Source organism: Seriola dumerili, unplaced genomic scaffold (genome assembly GCF_002260705.1).
Source record: "Seriola dumerili isolate Sdu_G_001 unplaced genomic scaffold, Sdu_1.0 BDQW01000044.1, whole genome shotgun sequence".
Lineage (NCBI taxonomy): Eukaryota > Metazoa > Chordata > Actinopteri > Carangiformes > Carangidae > Seriola > Seriola dumerili.
In genome coordinates, this window is record NW_019174299.1 from 5,206,481 (window position 1) to 5,230,345 (window position 23,865).

At 44.2% G+C, this 23,865-nt stretch overlaps 1 protein-coding gene across 1 annotated transcript in view; it reads left to right on the forward strand.

Annotated features, from left to right (window-relative positions):
* Positions 1-23,285, forward strand: part of LOC111217510 (rho-related GTP-binding protein RhoN-like) — a 29,203-nt gene extending 5,918 nt beyond the window's left edge. Inside the window, exons 3-5 of the mRNA XM_022739415.1 lie at positions 17,086-17,195; positions 20,085-20,219; positions 22,944-23,285. Coding sequence (XP_022595136.1) covers positions 17,086-17,195; positions 20,085-20,219; positions 22,944-23,213 — 515 coding nt within the window. The 3' untranslated portion in view covers positions 23,214-23,285. The remainder of the gene's footprint in view (positions 1-17,085; positions 17,196-20,084; positions 20,220-22,943) is intronic.
* Positions 23,286-23,865: the final 580 nt, after the last annotated feature.

Genomic DNA, 23,865 nt, shown 5'->3' on the forward strand with positions numbered 1-23,865 from the left:
AAGAAAAGAGAAGAGTCACCAGTCCTGGCTCGCCGTCTGCCTCTCGGCGCTGCTCAGTCTGCAGTCTCTGTCTCTGTCTGTTGTGTTCTCCTTCTCGCGTCGGCCGTCCTCTATGAATAGGGGCGAAGAGCTGGTTCGCAGACATCTCACCGTGTCTTTGTGCTCTTTCAGACTGGCACACATGGATCTCGTCAGGTGGCGATTCGGTCTGGAGCGTGACGAGTGGATGCGGAGTCGTCCAAGACAAGGCCGTGGTGAAAAGACACGGCTGATTCACTCGGGCTTTCTGTTCCTGCAACGAGCATTTTCTGCTTGATTTAAGTAGTCGTATTAGGTAGGGAGAAAGGCTGGAACGAGAGGAACGGACTAACGGCGAGGTAGCACCAGAGCGAGATGAAAAATCAAGCAACTACCCCCCCCTCCGCCTCTTACTTTCTGGCCGCTCAAGAGACTCGAAAGGATGGCCCAAATATGCTAAGATTGCCGGAAAGGGCGATGGCCTGGATTGGGATCAGTAGACCATGTGACGCAGGGTTGGACTGCAGCAGGTACGAATAACACTATCACATGCGGTCTGTTAATTGGTGGCGTTGGCGTTCTGGCGCTCAGTATACTGGGACATCTTCTCAGCTGTGAAAATCAGTAGAGCACTGTCTGGGCATTAAAATCATTAAAAAACCCACATTTCTCATTTTCCCTAAAGGTTTCCAAGGTTTGAGAAAATACTGGTTGAGGTTGGTTGCTGCGAAGCCAGCTGCATATTTATACCCGCAGACTGTAAATATTGCCTTTGTTTATTTTTGTCAGCATCCTGAAGGGGAGGATGATGACATCCTTTCACCTGCTGTTTACAAGCCATCAATGTTATGGCCCGCCGAACCGAAAGCCCCTGAAAGTTACTCTTTGCCTACCAGACCCAGGGCAAATAACTGCTCTCTGAGCAAAACCGGTTGTTTGATATGAATTTCTAGCAGGTGGAAGGCCGGTCCCCCCCCCCCCCCCCCTTCCAGGGAGAACGCCCGCATGACAGTTTCGGGTAATGAGTAAACAGAAGAGCAAGCTTGGTGAAACACTGTAAAAGAACTGTCTCTGTCCCAGTAATTAAACAAACAGTATACAGTGAGGAAGCTTGGAAAGTCTCTCCTTATACCAACCAGTTCATCCTTACATGGAATATAGTCATGGTTCCTATTAGGGCTGCAACTACTGATTATTATTGATTAATATGAAGATTATTTGTCTAGAAAATATGGGAAATTAGTAAAAATGCCAATTTCTCAGAGGCCAAAGTGACGTCTTCAAGTCTCTTGTTTTGTCCGACCAACTGTCCAAAACCCAAAGATACAATAATATAAGAAAGAAAAAAGAAGCTTATCAGTCAAGCAGCTTTTCTCTTTTTTATATTATTGTAAACTGAGTATCTTTGGGTTTTGCTTGGACAAAACAAGCAATCTGAAGACATCACTTTGTGTTTAGTGCTAATTAGGAATTGTTAGCACACCTAAATGCTAAACTAAGATGGTGAACATGGCAAACATTATAGGCTACGTGCGTTTATGTCAAAGCGCCGCTCTGCCTCAGTCCTGCGTCACAGAGCCACTTACGTGACTCTTAGTCTTGTAGAAGCATGAAAAAGGCATGTCAGGTGTAACATTTTGTTTGTGAGCAGGCTACACAAATTTTCCCTTTTCAGTTTGGTGGCTGAAGAAGAACAGCTGAGCGCAGAGTACACACAGTCTGTAATGCTGCAGTTTGGCTTTGCTTTTGCAATGGTTGGACATGAGATTGCGTCTTTGTGCCAAAATCTCCAATCTCCATTCTCCGACAGCAGAATGACTCCCCCCCCCCCCCCCGTTAGGTTTGGGATGAGCCCCCCGCAGATCCTCTGGCAGGCTGCACCTGATAATCCCACAGATTATAGTCTATGGTCAGACACACAATGATATTTCACATTTTAGAAATGCTGCATGTGGTGAAGTGGATGAGCAGCCTTTGTGTGTCAATGTGTTTTAGATCATACACGTCTAGAATTTTGAACAGATCACAGAAAAATTATCCAATTGATGCAATTACTCTCTCACTAACAGATGCAAATAAATGCATTTCAAGTCTAAATGAGAAATAAATTAGAAATTATAATGTAAATGTTGTGACAATTTTCTTTACTTTAACAGCCACGAGGCGTTGTTAAGAGCTTTAAGTGTCTTGGTTGTCTATTACACAAGTACGAAAATGGATTTTACAGCTAAACATACATGAATGCTGCATTGTCGCACATGTGCATTAAACTGAAATGGCACCTGCAGAAACACAGGTGCATGCATACCTCCTATTATAAATAACTATAATCATTTTGACATTACAAGAACAAATCCCCTCTGTGCTCCAGGCATTTCCCTCCTCCTCTTTTCCTCTTTGCAAATGGTCTCCTGCTCGAAACTTCTTGAATAATGATGTCCTCGTGCACAGCGCTGCACTTGATTGCACCCTGACTCCCTGAGTGGGTTTGTGTGACATTATGGAAACTCTGGAGGAGAGCCGGCAGTCCTCACTGCAGGGCTGGATGTCTTGGTTCTTGAGCAGGCAAGCAGCTGTGGTCCATCCCTGAAGCTCAGCTCGCCGTGAATCATAGTCTCAGAATATTACACAAAGGGTCAACAAGCTGAAGAGGAAACGGCTGCCCATATGTTGCAGCAGCTATAAGAGAGGAAACGAAGGAAGCTGGAACAGAGGAATAAAAGCAGGAGAGCATAATGTAACTTCTCTGGAGGTGTGTTGTTACCTTTTTTCCTGTGCTACTTATTTATCCTCCCCTCTTTCCTTTCCATCTCTGATAAGCCATTAGTCAAGGTGTCTGCTGGAGCGCAGCGTTGAGGTCACCAGCAGTCAGGGGCCGTGCAAAGCAGGGGGTGGGCAGAAGTGCTGCATGAAAGCCAGCCAGTCGCACTGACAGGAACACACAGGCTGTAATTACCACAGAAAATCTGCTCTCCTCAGTGACACTGTGAGGCACACACAGACACCTATACTCACACACAGAAGTGCAGCCTGCCACATGCACCACACAGGCTTGTAACCCCTGTTCTGCCCCGTTTTCACATGGATACAAAATGTTGTGAGCAGCCCACATGTGCACCTGCTCATGAACAATAAAACAAGCACTTCTGGGAGACCTCAGTGGATACAGCTCCCCACTCTTTGTGATCTCTTTTCTCTATCAGAGGAACTCATAAATGCGGCCACAGCCTCGAGCTGGGAGCCACCACACATTCCTTCACCACATCACGGCCTCTCATGCACTGTCAGCTTAATGCTGAGCACTCGGCAAAAGTGTATAATCTTCTTAAATAGCATGTCCGCTGCTGAACAGCACTGCACACTGCAGATAGGCTGTATATGGCTTTTACTTAGTAAATGTGCCCATTGGAATAATCAAAGTGATAAGTTATTAGGGACTGAACGTTCGCCGGACAGAATTAAAAGAAGTCTTCTGGTACGTTGTAAGGAAAAAAAGAGCACTTAAGGCTTTTGATGAGCTCGCTCTGACTCAGATTACAAGCCTTGTCTTAAGCTCTGCCATGCCGTGCTGCTAACAGGGAGAATTTAGCTTATAATGACTGACAGAGAATAAAAGGATAAAATGAAGATTTGAAGTGTTTTGTTGGCAAGCATAAAAGGCGACAGAAATGAGAATACGCTAATATTAATGGCAGGGAGGCACAATTCTGACATTGTTACCACTATCTGATTTTTTTTTTCTTCAATCTGGTTAATATTCATTCGATAGCCATCTGTCTATTTCGCGCCACTGTTAACCTTTTAAACTGTAGCTGTGATTCATTCTTGAAAATATAATTTAAAATACAAAGACATCACAAAGAACAAGTGAAACTAATTGGAATAAACAACATGAACTAAATCACAGAAGGCCAGAAACATACGACAACATTAAATGTGCACATTCAGAAGTGAGCATGTGTGTTAATCATAGTACATTCACGTTAGGCGTAACTTAACTTAAATCCAGGAGGTGTATATACATGTATATACTGTAGATATATTTTTTGTCCAGCTTTCACTATTTTATGTAAATAAGTTTTAATTCCCAAAAAAAAACACAACTTAAACTTCCCTACCACTAGTAGTGCTATGGAGCAAGGACTGTGTGACCCCTTACACATTGTCATTTGATACATTGTTATTAGAAAAATATTGATTGTAGCTGCTTGAATGACTTAAACTCACAGTATGTCACTTCTGCCGCTATGGGTTTCTAAATCACAACAATAATGAAAGACGGCGTTTGGTGACCTCATGAAATAGCGTGGGATCATGGGAGTTGTTGTCTTCACCAACATTGCCTTAAGCTTTTTTACTGTTTGGATTCCTTCAACTATCAGTCGTTCAGGAGCTTTTTATCAGGAGCCGAATTATCTGCAGAGGTCTCCTCCTCTGCAGTACAAAGAGACCCAGTGTTTATAACTGGTAACACAGAATAAACCAAATCCTGCAGGTGGGCTTGAGAAACAATAATAATAAAAAAAAAATCACTATTTAACTCAACCAGATGCTGTAGAAACAGAAGGAATCTTCAGACTCCAGTGGTCCTTAAACTAACCATGCGTGACATAGACTTTTTGCAGAAAATATAACCAAATTTTTGCCTGACTTTTCTCTCTGATAACTTAAGATCCAGACGTCCGATGACTAAAATCCTTCATCTGGTTAAAATATATAGGTGGGGCCAAGGTGTGAAAAGTGTATCTTAGAAATGTGGCTTAAAACTGGAGTCAATTTTGAGCTTCTGGCAGGCAACCACAAAACCAACACATGAGCGCAGGGGATATGACGTCAGACAGACGGCAAAATGAAACGTACTGTTGGTTTGAAAAGTGCTAGAAACATTTGCGATAATGTCAATACACAACTCAAAAACATATATAACATAGATCTAGTAATATTTACATATTTTAGTGTGGAAAAGTTAGGTATATAACTTTAACTTGGGCTGCCCGTAGTTAAAATGCATTGTAGAGTGACAGAGAGCCTGATACAATAGAAAAATGTGCATATAATGCATGTGAGTGCATGTATACGTGTGTTGGCATGTGTGTGATTGAATGGGGATTCCAACAGCTCTGACCCTGCGACCCCTCCTATTGTTTCTGAGATGATCAGAGGCGTAATGGGGGGCTGCTGAGGGGCGCTGGGGGGGGAGCCTCGACACAATGAGGCTGGAAAGCGCAGCAGCTGCCTTGACCAATAGGCAAAGAGACTGAGTGAGGGGTTGAAGTGGAGGAAAGCACGGGAGGCTTTTAGAACATGTTATAAGAGCAGCAAGTGTTCACTTGATTGAAATCTGGGAACGGGGACAGAAGGAGAAGTGTACATCTGTGCCTTTCCGACCCCCACCCACCACCCCACCCTCCGAGGCTTTGTGTTGTAAGTAAGGTTTGTCAGTGGCACCCTTGGGACCTGACCCAGCTCGGTCCTTGGGGAAGCAGCCAACTGTGTCACACTTTTAAACCACTGCAGCCCTCTTGTTACGTGCTACACTCTCATCTACATATACACATGGCAATATAAAACAGAGCTGTAAGGGGTTTAATGCTTTTGTCTGTTGTACGAGGAGATGGATGGATCTGCTTTAATTGTTGAGCCCTTCTCTTCACTGACCTGAAGTAACATGATCTATGGCAGGATGCAAAGGAATCCATTGACACAGTGGGAAGTTATTGATCCTAAATGGAGTTACTTCCAGGGAACATGGACTTGACAGCCTGAACTGAGAGGCTTCTTATTTGAAATTCAATCTTTTTGATTTATAAAGAATAAATGCTCAACGCCAACACCAAGCAGTTTGATACTGGCATATTTTCTGGTTGACTGCTTGGACAGCTCTGACCTGGACGTTTTACAGTGATGTTCTCTTTCATGCTACGAGTAAATTTAAAGTCACAAGCCCTCTCTACCAAAAGGTCTCATGTGACACCGTTTCTAATCGCACTTCCCCATCAAATTCCGAATCCAATTCAAAGTCCTTGTGATCAACTACAGAGCTGGTCAGGCTCCAGCTTACATTAGAGATCCACTGCAGGTCTATGTTACGCTTCTGATCAGGGTTTGCTGGTTGCTCCTAGAATGAGGTTTAAAACTAAAGGAGACTTCACTTTTCAGGTTGTGAGCTTTTAAACTTTGGAGCTCTCTCCCATTGGATTTGAGCTCTGCAGACACCCTTAAAAGCAGCTCAAGACCTACTTATTCAGGCTTCTATTTATTCTCTTTTTTTATCCTTTATGTCTGTATATACAGTATGTGCTTTGTTTTACCTGCTCTGTGAAATTCCATATAAATACTTTTACTTAAAATTTTGTGCTTAATTTATATTACTTGTGCACAAATACTCGTCGTCCAATGAGCCAGGGCAAACAATCATTTCCCCTTATAGGTATTCAATTAGAAGCAAATTTATTCTTCTTCATTCTAAATTAGTAAACACACAACTTTGAAAACAATGAATGTGGCGATCCGTCATTATACTTGATGCAGGTTTTTAATTCAATTTGAATTCACTTCGGGGACACAGTTTTCAGCCGGCCAGTAACAGTAATGTAATCATTACTACAAAAGAATCTATTGTGTTACTGGGAGCTGTAATATGATTACAGTAAAGCATTAACTTACCCTAGCGCTGTTCATGTGTTTGGAAAATTGATTCTAAAAAGAGAAGAGACACAAATTCATCCACCCTGACTCTACACACGACATTTGTTCCTATTCAGCAGCAGCAGCGGTGAACGCCTCGGTCACCCAGGCGGACAGGAAACCCACCCAGGGAACTGTGGCTCTGTGTGTTTTCTCCCGGTCAGCTCCCTCTGCTGAGTGCAACAGAACCCGATGCGTTGCCAGCTTTGATCAGCCCACTTCAAACAGCCACACTGACTGGTTCTGCTGCTCCCAAAGCTACAGCGCTCAGTCCCTCTGGCCCCCCACCTCCACGGTGGGGAAAAAAAAAAAGAAAACCTACCCTCTCAGCATCCGTCTGCAGCCCATCTGAGCGAAAGGGGATACAGAGAGAGAGGCCATCTTTCACCTCCATCTTTCACCCTCTCCCCTTCCCCCTCCTCCACCTGCAAATCTCACACACACACACACACACACACACACACACACACACACACACACTCGACAGATCTCATCATTTATGGATGACTTTATTTATAAACAAGATCTTGTGTGCTCCCTTTCTCGCTGCTGCTGCTTTTGTGGAAGTGAAATTGCACTTGAAGTAGTGCCATGTCTCCCTGGTGGCTCCCTGGGGGGAGGGGGGGGGGGGGGGGGGGGGGGGGGGGGGGGTTGCAGAGTGGGCTGGGGGATAGATACTGTAGCATCATGATAGGAATGTGTTTGGATGGTTATACACTGGAGGACGTGGAATTGTAGGAGGAGAAGCTGTCCTTTTTCAAATCAGTTTTTCTTTCATATGCCTGTGTAGCTAGCACATGTATATTCTCACTTCTCACTCACTTCTTTCATATCAGACAGACACACGGTGGACAGAGGAGCTGCTGTCAGTGCTATTACAAGTTTTAATAAAAATCTTTGAGCGGGAGTACAAGTTTCGAAAGGAGAGAGAATGAGAAAGAAAGATGTGCAGGAGTGGAAATGATGTGATCTGTGCTGTTTTACATGTGAAAAGGAATATAAAGAGATAAAAAAAAAAAGAGTCAATTGTGCATGTGAGGTGATGGGAGTCTGAGGGCTGGGAGATTTTTAGAGCAGAATTCATTGTGGCATGGCAATCACCACTAGTTGGTCAAAGAATCAGAGTGGGTGTGTTTAACGTTGGCAGTAAACTTCAAACTATTTGGCGAGGTCTCAGAGACGGCTGAAAACGGTGCTGTGAAACAACCGAAATACTCAAAGCAGCTTGAGTTTTTTTTTTTTTCAATCCTTGCCAGATGGAGGCGCTGTTAACAAGCTGCTGGCTCAGAGAAACAACCACCACTACAGTTTTAGCCAAACGGTTTTCACACCATCTGTTAAAGAGTTTGCCTAATTAAGAGCTGATTAAAGCAACTATGCATATGATTACTGATTTTGGTGCCGCCTGGTGGTAGCTTCAGGAGTGACATGGCGGCAGACAGCAACGTGTGCACCTAGGTTGAATCCGCTGTTTGCATGATCTGCCAGGAATGAACGCTTGCTTGTATTTGCTTGCCCAGCGCAGCGCTTTGTTGGATGATACTGGATTGCGATCTGAAGTTGAGTAGCCAAGTACAGGTATTTTTTGTTGGGTGACGCTGCAGTTTTTCACCTGAGCCCTTCGCATTGGCGCAGTGGCCTCATTGAAATAAATTGCGTTTTGTCACACAGTGCTAATGTCCTTACGCTATCAGAATAGTTTGGAAGATGCGACAAATATATAAAAGTCTACACATAACCCTGAAGTTTAGGTATATGGTTATCTAGGTACACTGTGCACACGCAAGCCAAATATGATGCTTTACTTTGGTCAGAAAAAAAACAAACATTTTGATTGTGTGATTTGATTTTATCTGGACGTCCCTTCAAAAAGGAGTGGCTCCTCCGTGCACAGGGCCGGACAGATGGGGTCCTGAAGGCCTTTTAAGGAGTGAAACTGGATATTCCAACTAAACTCCTTTTCTCTTTAAAAAAAAAAAAAAAAAAAAATACTCTTCCCCCTGTGAGATCCCTCAGGTTTTACATGTTCATGTTGAGCAACCAGACAAAAACAAATAAAGCAAAAAGACTTGCAGTCTGTGTTGGGGATATCGGAAGCAGCTGGGATCCTACGCTGATTGGTTTGAGCGGTGAAAGAGGTTGTGCAAAGAACAAATAATCCCCAAGTCAGCATCTGGTGTTCTTTAACTAGCTCTAGTCTGTGTGTGTGTGTGTGTGTGTGTGTGTGTGTGTGTGTGTGTGTGTGTGTGTGTGATCTTTAACTGTGTTATTTGGTGGATCTTGTCCAAACAGGCTGCTGCTGGTACTGCTGCTGCTTTGAGGAGACCCAACGGTTCTGGTGTGACAGGCGCAGAGCTTGAGGAAACACAGAAACAGATAAAAACAAGTTGTGCATGTCCTCCCTGTACGCAGGCAGCAGTCGTTCACAGCTTCTCCACTTCCTCGCACAAACAAACGCCGGGCGGTGTTTGTACTATAACATCTAAACACATGGACATCTCCATGGAATTAAGAGTTTCGCCACTAAATGTAGACGGCCACAGCAAATCTGAGGTCATTTCTTAAACAAGGGGAAAATTAGAGCAGAGACTTGATAATTGGTGAGACAGAGAAGATATAGATTGACAGAGGAAGTGCGTGACAAAAGGAGCATAGTGAGCTTTAAAAGCAAAAGCACAGCATGAACCAGAGCCTTAGACATACAGAGAGATCAAACAACAGGAGATGGAATGCATAGCTATTTCTCTGCTGGAATGAGAGTGAGTGTGTCAGTATGTGTGATTATGAAAGAGAGGCTGGGGGTGAGGAGGAACTGAAAGCGGACACACTGCTCCATCTCCATCCCCCTGGGGTGTAGCAGGAGACAGACAGTAATGCTGGTTCTGTCCCCTGCCTGTGCTGTCAGTGCCACGGCCCGCCCCCCCCCCCCGCTTTTCAACCTGCGATTGGACAACAGACGCAGGATTTAACTCCTTGGCAGTGGGGCTCAGGGCAGATCCGTGGAAGGTGCTCGACGCCCTTCAAAGGCTGTACTTCCTTCCAGAGGGAAAGTGCAGGGGCTTTGATCAATATCCCTTGTGTGAAAGCTGCAGACATGGAAGGTTAATGGCCATTTAACCCAGTGTCACCTCCACTGTCCCGGCTGCGTGCTAATGCCTTTGAAAACTTGACACAACCATCTCTATTACAGATCAACAGCTTTATCTGTGTGTGTATGTGTGAGTGTGTGTGTGTGTGTGTGTGTATATGGTATATACGCTTGTATAACCTATATGTCAGACTGAGCAACCAAAGGTATAAACCCCACTCTAGAGTGCAGGCCAGCTGAACCTGCTTCACTACAGGCTTTTTAATGGTTTGGATTGAGCTGATTTTTTTTTTTTTTATCAGATTCGCTGCCTTAAGCTCCTTTTATGAGGCTGTGGCATGTGTTGAGTGTAAATGGCATATATATGGCATTTAATCTGGCCAACATGTGATGGTGTAATCTTAAAGTTGCAATTGCAACCATATGTCATTGGACCTTATGTAATTGATGTCCATTTTGGAAGACTAGGAAGAACCCTGGATATTGGACACATTTATTTTCCAGATTTCACTCAGAAGAAACAAAATAATTATTAAAAATAGTCAATCTCAATAAGACTTATACTAGGTTCAGCTTTTGAGGAGGATGGATGTGGAACTCTAAAAGCCTAGAACATCTTTGTGTTATCAAGTATTGTATCCTGCGCAGCGCACTCCTGTCTCTTATATTTCCCACTGTCTTTTTAGAAAAATGATACGGTCCCCTGTTGTGTTCCACATATGAGGATAAATATATTTGTGTTTGAGACACTCCAGACTGTTTGCTTGTGTTTACAATGATGCTGTAATAAATAGGAAATTGAGTGCCAGATCTAATAGAGTTGCATGATTTTACCTCCCTATCTGGCCCACTATGACTAGCTAACAAGTTAGAGAGGTAGCTTCCAAAATTTAAAGTACTGCACCAGTGGTTTTTTTAGTTTTTTTTACTGATTAAAGGGGCACTTCAATGATTTAGTAGTAGGACTTGCACAAAGCAGATTTAAAAAAGAATGATCAAAATTGAAGCAGCAGTGGCCAAGATACTCTGACTTTTAATCCCTGGTATGTGTCAAGCTTCAAAAACGTTGGATCCCACACTGAGCTGTGCAATCCATCACAGTGAGGCTCAAGTCTGCATTAATATTTGTCACATTATTATAATGAGGTATTGCAAATCAATCTGCAGTTACACTGCAATAGCAAGCAATGACAATGTAATACTGACCAAAATTAATTCATGCTTTATCTTCACTGTGATGGATTACACAACTCAAACAAGTTTCAAGAGTCTGCTAATTGGTTTTTCTTATCATGCGGAAATGAATGGAAACAAATGGCTGCTTCGAACGCAATGAAAAGTATTATTATTATTCAGTACTCTAAAACTGTAGAGCTTGCATTTGAAAATACACATGGTTTGGAGCAAAAACTTAAAACGCAATGGTATGTTCCTTTTCCATGTGTAGGTCTTGATAACCAGCTGATAAGAGTTTTTTTCAAAGACCCCCTCCGATGAAAATCAAGTTTTAACCTTGTTAACATGTCAAAGTTTTTTATATGTTTCCTCTAACACTAACTATCTGGATACGCTCTGCTCCTTCACCAGTCACTGAAACCTTGTCAGTGTAGAGAGCAAGAGTTAGCATTAGCACAACCGCTAACACCGTGTCAGCCACTGCCAGTTACAAACTAACAACAACATAAAGAATTTTCTATGCTAATCATTCTGATACGTCTTCTTATCGCCGATTCACAACAAACTCCTGAAAAAACTCCTGAGTCTGGGTCTGACTCTAGGCTCAAACATGTGGCTGAGTCTCTCTGATGTTTCCTAATCATCTTGATAATCTCTGCTCTCTCACCCGTCAACCTAACACAAGCAGCGGTGGTGATGGGTGGGGCACCATGCCAGATTTCTCAATGAGGAAGTAACAGAAGTAACAGCCCCAGTTTTCCTTTTTTTCACTTTTTATGTGAGAAAACCATGTTAAACAAAATATTAATCATAGCAGAGGATTTTTACGTAGTTAAAACATGTCCTGAGTGGAACTTTAAAGTCCCCAATTGCGGTATATGTACAACTCTAAAGTTATAAAATTTCTGCTATGGGAATAAGGTCAGTGGCTCCATGTGTTGTTGACTGTATTGGATTCTGGATGTGGGATTGTGAAAGAGAGTTTTGTGCCGTTTTCACAAAGTAAAACACATTCCGTCTTGTACAGCAGAGTGGTGCACTGGGTCAAAGTTACTCCACCTCCCTCTCAAAGGGTGTCTTGGCAGCAGTCCCTGTTTATCTCTGTTTGAACAGAACCCTGATCGAGGAGAAGCCATAAAAGTTGACAACACAGGCCCGACCTTCAGCAATGAAAAGTCTGCTGAACCTCTTAAAAGATGGAGCACCGATCCCGCTCCCTTTCTCCTTTTAGACACCTCTAATCGTCAGTACACCGGAGTCATTAGCGTCCACGATCCCCTCGCTCTCCTGCTCTCTTCCTCCTTACTTCCTTTCAGGGCCTCACAATGAAGCCATTTGCATCCCTCCAGGTTGCTACGATACTCGGCCACGCCAACTTGAAATGTTTTGCCCTTGCTTTGAAGGTGGATTTCAACAGGAAAACAGCTGCAGGAGAAGAAAGAAAGACTCAGTGTATGTGGTGTTAAATGTGTTATGTTTCTAAGTTTGTGGCTAACTCAATCACGCTAACTGTTTACGTTTATTTGGTAATTTGGTGACATTTAAGAGGGTGTTTTTTTCCTTATACCCTGCCTTTGTTTGTGTGCATGAGTGTCTATATGGCCTAATGAGGCTGTTAGTTGCTATCGACTCCCTGCCATATGTGCATGCACAAGTCAGAGAGCCTCGAGGCAAAGACAATTCTTTCTCCCTCACTCATAATGGTTTGCTTTTTAGCTGCGTCTGCAATGAACATGCAACAAACAGAGAGAGAAAAAGAAAATTCCTGCTGCGATGGTACAGATTAGTGCACTGAAGTCTGGGAGGCTTTGTTAGATGCTGATGCACTCTCAATTTCACAGGTTTCCTGAAGAATCTTCTCCGTCAGACTGCACCATTTGTGTTTTATTGTTCACTTTATTTCATTGTTTGTAAAAACGGAAACACAGACGAGAGTTTGAATGAGCGGCGGATAGAGAACTGTCATGTTTCAGACAGATAGTCCCTACGGGGGAGCTGATGTGTCAGGGGACGGGAGGCATAAATTAAGTCATACCACAAACCCTCAAGCCCTATTACTGTACATTAGCGCTCCACTAAGTTTCTGTCCGCCTCAACATCCTCTGGGATATTTCTGGCCTTTGAGGAAGCTCAACTGACGGCTGGCGAGGAGCGCTCTGCTCCCACCTCTGTCACCTCTGCTTGGCGTAGACTCCTGCATGGTGCTGCAGCACGGCTTAGTGCTAATTAGCCCCGTGGAAATAAAGGCAGAATTTTTCCCTTTTCACCATGAGAGATTGCCGGCGCTAAATCAGGCTAATGCTAATGCTCCGGGAGGTTTTGTGAGGGGTGTTTTATGCCTGTCCTTGGCACGGCGTGGCGGGGTCCCGCTCCTTGCCAGGCGTGATGGTTTTTAGTGGTTCCTGCCAGGCCATGCTCCCCTCCCTCACCCTCCTGCCCCATCCATCTCATCCTGCCTCTGTCTGAAATTCAATTGACCTTTTGTTCCACCTCACAGTGAATGGGCACAGGCCTGCTCGACCAGTAGCCAAGCCTGAGCTCTCATACCTCTTTATTTGATCTGTCCTGCCGAGTGCAGGGCTTTCATTACCTACCTAAACACCCCCCCCCCCCCCACTCCTCCACAGATACATCCTCTTTTATCTCTCGTCGTGTCTCTTTGCCGGTAAGGGGGCGAGAGCATTTCAGGCATCGAGGTGATATATTTTACAGTCAGGAGAAAACTTTTCCCCTTCTTGTCCTCCTCCTCATGTTCTTGATTGTTATGGTGATTGGCTTTTATTTGTGCCTGCTTGCAGCACTTTCTCTCCTCTCCTTTCCCTCGGTGGACTTTTTTTTCTCCTGACTTTGCAAAAGTGCTGAGGTAGCGTCCATGTCGCTCAGGGCAGAGGAGATCTGCATTGCTGTGCTGTGACGAGGCCTGTCGTGACCGTGACCTGTCAATCATTATGATCTTTGGGATTGACAAATTGATCCCAACGGCCTCATTCAAGCCACTAATTACTTCTTAAATCAAACAAGCACCATTGTCTCAACTTTCCTTCATCTGACATCTCTTCCCCCTTCATCTGGATTCTGTGCTAATTCCCCAGTCGCTTCTCTCATCATCACCTGCTTCTGCACCTTGCCCTCGCTCCAGCATCAAAGTCATTAAATCTTCTCTGTCCCCTCTACACCCCCACATGCTCTGTTCTTCTTCAGCTCTAACCTCGGTACAGGTCTGCTGCACTGTGATACATACTAAAGACCAACTTCAGCAGCTACAGCACCTCATGTGTGACCACTACCAATCAGAGCTCGCTGTCGTACAGAGTGGGCTTTGCTGACTGTTGGATTTGGCATCCGTACGATTGGGCCTTTTTGGGAGTGTGGGGGTATGAATGTGTGTGTGTGTGTGTGTGTGTGAGTGAGTGTTAGTCCTTCTCTCACACTAATACATCTAATTCCCTTTTTAAACCAAAAGTAGTGGGTATAAGCAGGTTTTTTGAACGCGGGTAAACCTGCTAATTAAAGCCGATTGACCCCTTTTTCACTGCCAGTCGAGTTTGCCTTTCTTTTTGGAGCTTACACACACAACTGCAAGTAGCGATGTCATCACATGCACTTACAGAGCACACACACAGACACAGTGGAGAGAGAGTGAGCTGCTAGCTGCTGTGCAAACTGCTAAAACAGATCTGTCACGTCTCATCCCCGGGTTGATGCTCCTGTAAAAGTGTCTCAGCCTCCGTGTGAGACGCTTCGATCAGTGATCTTGTGTTTTAAAACTTATTTCAGGGCTGCAGCTCACTCTCAGAGGAAGGTGCAGCCGCTGTGTTTCTGGTTTAACAACACAATGCTGGACAGCTGAGAGTGTGTTTGTGATCTGAAAGACGTTACAGCAGGAAATGGGGTGAACGTTGACAGGTTCACCTGGGTGTTGTGATTACATCAATGGCGATCAGAGCAGGGGCCAATAAACACCCGTGTCTACTGCAGAGTCATTTGACCCGGGTGAATGAACCCTTTTCCTTTGCCAAGAAAAGCCTGATGTTACCGGGTCTTGGTGGGTTTTTTGACCGTTGCGATCTCGTATCAATAAGATGAAGAGAGGACTATAAACATCCCTAATACAGTGTCACATTCTTTTGTTGTATTATAATAACAACATAAGTAGTCTATAGCATAGTACAAATGATATATAGTATTATCATTATTTTTTTTTTTTAACAACAATATTGTCAAAAAATGCAAAACTACTTTTATGCTTTTGCAAAGTTTAAAGGTGCCACCTTTATAGTTCTTGGCCACTAGAGATGCTAGAGAGTAACAGTTTGATCAGTGGGTTCCTGTATTATTTTTGAGTTCTACGTCCAGATGCACAAGGATGCGCATTGCACCAAGCCCTCAGGGACACTGACAGGCGGTGCAGCAATTTTGCGCTGTTTGTTACAGGCGAAAATTGACTGTCATGTGATGCGCAAGGGGGCCCAGAAACACCTTTCCCCATAACCACTCATTACAGAAGGACCTGCTGCTCAGACAATGAAAAAAACAGTACGATCACAATTTGATGCAAGGGCACAATAGACCTAGACACAATTCTACTGATGCATGTTGGTACCAATGCCACAACAGCAGGATCAAAGAAGAAGTCTGCAAGTTCATGCATATTTCAAAACTTTGGTATAAGAAATTGGTATAAGGAAGTGTAGGCATTCAGGATATTTGTTAGCCCTGGATGGTAAAGTGCATTTTGATGAGACACTGAATGTAAACAAGAGTGTTTCGCTCATGTGGAGGCACAAAAAGCATTAATCTTTAATACACAGCCTGTGATACGGTGACAGGCGGCATGCAGCATTGTTCTGAGCGGATAGGGAGCAGGTCAACATAGGACAGTCTGCTGAATGCTAAAGGCTGTGGGCCGTGTGCAGCTATTGTCATAGTCTCATTCCATCATTAACAAAGAGAACATAGTGATGCTAAAACAGGCTGTACCACCATTGTGCAGACTCCACTTACCTTGCTACACAAAAGGCACACAGCTTTAACGGGCCGACTGCCTGTTGTGTCAGGTCTGGTATGAAGCACAGTAAAAGCCACTACAAAGATTATCTGTAATTATTATAATCAGTCTGTGTGATCTTAAGGGATTAAATGTAATATTGGATTTGTTTTATATAGGGGAGTGTGCAGCATCCGTCTAAAAAATGTAACTCACAGATTTATGTACATATTTAGCAATTGCAAATGTAAAATGTGGTGATCTGTCACCAAACCTGTGAGTTTTCATGACACTAAATTTATGCAGTCAGGGTGCTGCTGCTATCAAAAGGAGTTCAGGTCCGCGCCGGCATCCAGGGGAGGCAGGAGGGAGGATGCCCACAGCCACTGCCACATTTCCCAGAGAGCCCCAGATATTTTTTACAAGCCTCCTAATGAGAGCTGCAAGAGAGCAGGAGCCGTGTAACCGAGCGGCTTGTGAAAGTACGGAGGCGCCACTCTGCCTTCAAATTTGATCAAGGTATAGGAATGAAAAGCAAGAGTGGGGGGAAATTTTTTTTTTTAAACAGGCAGCATTTGAAAGAGAGAAGGGAGGGGGATGAGTCGAGAGAATTAAGGGGTTCAACCTTTAGTTTGGCCTTTGTGCCGTCATTTCAGGTTGATTATGGATCGTGTGCACAGGTCCTCCGGTCCTCAACCCACTATAATTCACTTCTGAGTGTGTGTGTGTGTGTGTGTGTGTGTGTGTGTGTGTGTGTGTGTGTATACTTACTCTGAGTAACCCCTCGACATTCCTCATGAAGCACTGTGATAAAGGGAGGCCACAGCTGTGTGGAAGGCCAAAGATACTCAAATATGTGCACACAACTGACTCATTTGCATCTGCAGAGCACAAACAGGCGTATTCAAGCTGCAGCATGTTGAAGTGCATGTCACTGCTCCTGCATTAATGGGCCATCCATATATTAATGACCTTTCCATCACCTTCCAGTATGTGTCTACTTGACAGAAAGAGCCATATGGTTGAGATGAAGGATCTCAGGGGGTTAAATCAGGTTAAAAACAAGCACACTCAAGAATTTCTCAGAAGACTTCATGACCTTATGCCATATGTTATCGTGTGTCCACAGGTTCGTCTTATTACGACAATGTGAGGCCGCTGGCGTATCCTGATTCAGACGCTGTACTCATCTGTTTCGACATCAGCCGCCCAGAGACTTTGGACAGCGTCATAAAGAAGGTCAGTGTTTTTTTTTGTTTTTTTTTTATTTCATCTCCTCTCTCAAGATTTTGGATCAGCATTTAATATCTGCTCTGACCCTGGAGAACCAACCGGAAAAAAGTCACTTTTTCCCGATCAGCATCTTGGATCCACACAGATATCTGTGCCAACAGCTCACACTTTCATGGCTCAACAATAGAGCGCAAAACAGCACAGAGGTTGGAGCCTCCTGTTCCTTTATCTCATCAAAACGTCCATGGATACTTGACCCACGTCCCTCTGAGGAATGGAAGGTCAGATTGAAGAATGAGGAGAGGCAGCTGGGTGGGTTTCGAGAGGAATATCACATATGCAAATTAGCCACACCAGCCATATCAAAGAGCTGTTGCAAAGCCTGTGAAAAAGTACTAGAAATGATCTTTTCTGTAACCATTTCAAATTTGAAATTATGCAGAAGAGTTGGGTAGATGGTGGTGGCAGTTAACATCTGTAAGGTGGGCCTCTGGTCCAGATGTTGCGTTACTGGAATTGCGATTGAGTGGCAGCTCAATGTGGTACTGGCTGGGCGAGGTTGTGGTCATGGTTGTGTTTTTACAGCCAGTGGCAGACTTTGTGCCGCACACTGTGAAATACCTATTGCAGAGACACCCAACTTAATTGGTTTTGTTTGCGTGCATGTGTGTCATGTAAAACAGGCCTGTGCCTTTTAGCGGTCTCTCATCTTGAAGCCATGTGTATGCGCTCGCCTTTGAACTGTGCGGGCCAAAGACAGTTCCCACGGCTGGCGTGTTGACGTGTTTAGTGGTCTGAGGGGAGCTGCTAAAATGCTCCTGCAGACTTTGTAGATCTAACCCGAGACACCTTTTTTTTTAACCCACAAATATCTCACAAGCCTCAGTGCACTCTGTCAACAGGGGGAAGCAGAGCTGCCGTCAAGCTTTTGGTTTTCCCATGAATCCCTCGGCAGGGGGTTGCCATGACCCCTGACCTGTAGCTGTTGCCTTGGTAGTCTTTGAAACCCAGGGCCACATGGAAAACCTGTTGCACAATCACAATCCCAAATTAGACTCTTGACCTCTAGAAACAAGCAGGTCACTGAGGTTTCTGGATGACAGCTGGGGGAGGAGCGAGGGTTAAACAATCAAAGCTTTTGATTGGATGTTATTGGCAGAATAGGGACGGGCCTGAAAGGTCAAAGGCCGTTTTCATCGTGAGAGACGGATGGACAGCCTGACATTCTGCACACGGCATGTGGAACATTTCAGGGCTGTCGGCTGCTGTGTGTCATGGGGAGGAGAGACTATGTTGGTCCATCTGAGTCTCAGAAGTGACATTTAATCTCAGGGTGATTTTAGAAGGAATACTGCTCAACCTTTTCTGTCCAGACCCTGAAATAGATTTGTTGACGGGGGCTGCGTGAGGAAAGTGTAACACACTGTAGGTAGTGCAGAGACCTGAACCAAGCCTGTGTGAATAAAGTTGTCATATTTTCCCGTGTGATGTGTAATAAAACTTTCATTGTATAGTGAAGAAGTGACAGTGCATAATAAAAAAATGAGATGTGTCTTTACTAACAATGCTTTCACTTAGAGCCAAAATTGATTGTCAACTCTTTTGATTCTCAAAAACCAAACATTCCCTTGTTCTAGTTCATCAGTTGTGAGGATTTTTCTTTGTCTTGTGTGAAAAGAGATTCAATATATTTGGCTTCTGGAGTCAAGGTCAGACAAAATAAACAGTGTGAAACATCACCTTGCACTGTAGAAATCAATGGATGTCAGTTTTTCACTACTTTCTGATAATATACTGACCAAACAATGTTTTTAATAATAATAATAATAATAATAATGAAGAGTAAAATTAATCAATAATGACAATTTTTATCGCAAGCTCTACAGTAACTTACCATAGTTACCGGTTACCATTTCTTTTAATTAGTTTAAACATGAACTTTTTCATTAACTAATTGTATTTATGAATTATTTATTGTCTATTAGTTTCCCAGAGCTTAAGGTGATGTCTTTGAATTGCTTGTTTTGCCATAAACTGTAAATAAAGATGGATGTAGCCTCTGTGACGTCACCCGTAGGCTTCTGAAGAGCAGTTTTGAAGCTGCTCCACCATCTCCAGCTTGGCAGCGTCTGACTCCGCCTTGCTCTCGGTTAACCCAAAAATGGACAAAGAGGCGGGGCGCGTGTGGAGCCGAGACTTCGGTGCACGATGTCGGTTCGATAACTGTGGCAAGCACACTCTCCCGTCAGCATTGTTAGCACAGCTGGGTGTCTGGGCATCTCGCTCAAAGGCTAACCCAAGGCTAATTCATTTGCTGGCTGACATGAATTAGCTGAAGTGACGCCGAACAGACAGCTAGCAGCTAGACACCAAGCAGCTAGCCAACTGTGACGGCACCCACCTGTCACTCAAAGCCACCATGCCCTCAATTATGCATAACTTTAAACCTTAATTATATTTAAACAGGTGAGTTATATAAACACTCACCCCTGTACAGTTGTCATGAAGGAGGAAATAAGCTATAGAGACCAAAACTTGTTTGTACCAGGCTGTTTATTTCTGCTGTAAAGTTGGACATTTCAACATGGGAGTGTACAGGGATTGACTCACTGTTGGAGCCAGCCACAAGTGGTCATTCTAGGAACTGCAGACTCTGAGATTGATGCTTCTTGTTTTGCCCAATCACCAGTTAAAAAACCGAAACATATTCAGTTTACATTGGAATGAAATATAGAGGAATTAACCTCATCCACTCATTTCATCTAAAGAATACTGATGACCTCTTAGGAGAACAAATGTCTTTTATCATTGAGCATTAATCTCCCCAAAACTCTCATATTTGGCATAGTCACTGATGTATGACTGTATCTTTCTTGCTGATTCATGTCTCCACAGTGGCAAGGGGAGACACAAGAGTTTTGTCCCAACGCCAAAGTGGTGCTGGTGGGCTGTAAACTGGACATGAGGACGGACGTCAACACCCTGAGGGAACTCTCCAAGCAGCGGCTCATCCCTGTCACTCATGAACAGGTGAGGACTTGCACATGATAGATATCTGAGGAGAGAGGGGATGGGGGGAGGTGGGATAAGTAATGGGAGAGGGACTTGGAAGGTGCCCTGGGAAGAAAGACAGATTTGAAAACAACAACGGATGCAGAAAATAAATTAGAAAGCAATCCAGCGATAATATGTGATTTTTCCATCTTGGATCAGCAGCGGCATTGCCTCTCTAGTGGGGGGGTCCCGTAGGAAGCGAGTGTAAGAGGAGGCTCGTGCAACACAATCGACCACTGCAGAATAAGAGCTGTACGAAACCCCTCGGGACATGTAGCTGGGGTTGGCATTTTGACGCAATTTTGCTGACGAGCAAAGTAAGGTTGCGTATGGCGAGGGCCATACAGGAGGCGCGGCTGGTTAGTGGAGTTTATGTCTAGGGACACAATTTTTCCCTGAAATGAAATGTTTGTGCAGATTTAGGGGGTTTTCAAAATGCAGGATGAATAGAAATACGGACATTGATGAATGAGTGAGCCCTTTTATCACATGCCACCATGACCTCTAAGCCAAGGGGATGGGGAGAAGAGGGAGGGGTTGATAAACTGTTGTGTAAATCTGTGAATTTTAATCAGCTTTCAGCGTGTTCATTTCGTGCTCTCCCCGTGTTGGACGTACAAAAGGTGGAGGGGCTTTTTCACCACCACACAAAAGCCCTCAGAACAAAAGAGCCTTTTTTTTTTTATACTGCTGCTCTCAGAGCTTGCCGAGGGCTGTATCTGAAAAATCAACCACTGAAAAACAGACATGTAAATAAGATATATAAACAAAAGATGGAGGGGCAAACCACACAGCTAATGTGAAATAACTGGGGACCATTTGTGGCCAGGCCTACATTACACTATTGTTTTTGCTCCTTCTCAGTCACTGTCTTCGTCTGGGGCAGCTACTGTTTGTGCCTCTAACGTGCCCAGAAAATGTGTGTCACACAGCAGATGCCAAAGCTGCGCACATTAAACATTCTGGTGCTCTAATCCAATAGCCTGTGTCGTTATCCTGTTGTTGATCTTAAATTGAATTCCAACACAGCTGAGGAGTTTCCGGCGAGAGTGACCACTGGGTGAACTCCAGACGTTTCTGCACTAATCTGCCCGAGCTTTTCCTCTTGTCACGACAATCTCTACACCTTGGTCAGGTCCCCGCCCCCCCCGCCACTGGCAGTGAATCTAAATCTGTCATTCCACCTAACAAGGACCTCACTGCTTCTTATATGTGGCTCTGTGTGCAGCCATGATAACAATCAAACCTCGTCCACGGGGGATGAAAAGCTCGCTCAGTGTCGGAGAGCGTGGGAGGTGAGGGTCATGGGTCGTCTGTTACGAAACGTTGCACGTGCTGATCCCGTGTGGGTTTTTTTTTTTTTTTTTTTTTTGGTTTGATCATGAAACGAGAGATGAGTACGGCGCCCTGAGAGCTCATTGCACTGCAGCTTAAGAAAATACACCAAAACAGACAGAACACAGGCAGAAAACATCTTCATCAATTTGAATACACCCGCGCTGCAAATACAACACAACCGATAAGCAAAAATGCGCTGCAAGTACAGACAACAGACAACAATGGAAGTGTTTCCAGGTGACACAAATAAGTGATGAACCCAGCTGGGATGCACTTGCATGGACACATTATCATGCATCCATGAGCACTCGTTCTGCTTTTAAGTCACAAACAATTGAACAACAAGTGTGTCCCAGCCAGCTTCATCGCCTTTTAGTTTCCCCTGTAAACACTTCCATTGTCGAATGTGCTCTACTTGCAGCATGTTCCTGCATTTGGTTGTTTTGTATTTGCAGGGCTTGTGTCGTCAAACTGTTGAAGTTGCTCGTGTTTTGTCTATTTGCATGTGTTTTCTTAAGCTGCAGTGCGTCTTACTCTCAGGGCCACCGTAGATGAAGCCATAACATACTGTCGTGAAGAGAAAGGGCCAAGGGATTTCTAAAATTAAATTTGTCTCTGATTTGATCTCAAGCAAACAATTTACAGTCTCAATTAAGTGGGTATATTGTAACATCACTCAGGGGTAAGCTCTGGCGCTGGAGGAGTTTAGTCTCTTCTCTCTAAATAGCTGCATAGACCATGTCAACACTTGCCCAGTGCTGCTCTGCTACCGCAGACTGAGGAGTTGGAGTTTCTGCATTATTCATGCCTGAGATGGAGGAGCTTCATTTGTCTCTAGACATGTTTAGATCATTGACATTCAGTCTACCGTTTGTCTCAGGACCGCTGCCTCTTTTCGTGGACATTTAGTCTTCCATTGTTTGAGATGTGGTGCCTGCTCATGCCAAGGCACAGTGAAGGATGGTGTGCATATTGAACACTTTCTGTTTCTCTGTGAAGCGCTCACACAGCACCTTGATGTGAAGTAAACTCATGTCTAAGTTAAATGCTAAAAGCCCGAGGATACAAGCATACAAGATATAAGACAATGTTGTGTCATTGTCTGGAGTTCTATTAGAAAAGAGGCAGAATACAAAACCGCTGAAAGCCACTAAAAAGAGGAAAAGTGCAAGAACAGTGCTTTGTGAAGATGTCAAAAAGTTACACAAGACCATGTTTTTGCGGCACAGCTGATAAAACGTTACATGTAGTCTCCCCTTCCACTTTAATTTTTCCTGTACAGCTCTTTGTAGCTTCTGTTTTTGAAAAACGCCACACACAGGTAAAGTGATCTCTTTTGCTTCGCCTGTCTTTGTGTTGCAGGGCAGCACGATAGCTCGACAGATGGGGGCGGTGGCCTACGTGGAGTGCACCTCCAAGGTTTCAGAGAACAGCGTTCGAGATGTGTTCCACATCACCACGCTGGCGTCGGTGCGGCGGCCGCACAAGCCGCAGTTAAAACGCAGCAGTTCCCGCAGGGGCCTGAAGCGAGTTTCACAGCTCCCCCTGCCACCCCTGCCAGGTCGGACTGAGCAAATGGACCAGGCCCCGGCCATGAGGAAGGACCGAGCCAAGAGCTGTGTGCTCATGTAGAGACCCATTATTATAAATATATATATGTATATATACAAACACAGAAATATATAACAGAGGAAGTCTATTTATTGTTTTTTGTTGTTGTTTTTTCCTCATATTTTCATTTTTTGCACTGCAGAGGAGTGAGGAAAAAAGAAACACTGCGCTGTGAAAAGAAATGCTTTGGATTTTTCCTCTTTTTTTTTGTTGCCTGTGTGCATATTTTCTAAGCTGTTTACATATTTGTGTGGTTTTGAAATGATCGGCAAATTGGACTAACTCTCCGGACACGAGGAAGCTGGGATAGTGGAAGTGCCGTCTAGTCCTGGGTATTAAAGAGGAGTGAGCTTCCTGAAACGGCTCTAATAAGAGGACGGTGCAGCGGTGAAGCGAGGAGAGTGAAGTGCGTGTGAGGAGAATGGTGTTGGAGCAGGACGCCTGTGGATGAGGCCTGTTGTTTTCAAAGACAGTGTTTCTGAGCGGACACGAAGACTAATTGTCCGGCTGCACAGTCTGAAGTCGCTTCCCGTTGCCATATTTGAGAGGAGAACTTGTATGTGCAGTCATGCTGAAAAGGGATTAGGTGAATGATGGCTCAAACCAAACATTAGGAGCTGGAAATGAGACTTGTGTGACACTGACTGAAATATCGTGAAGGTGTGTGTGAGCA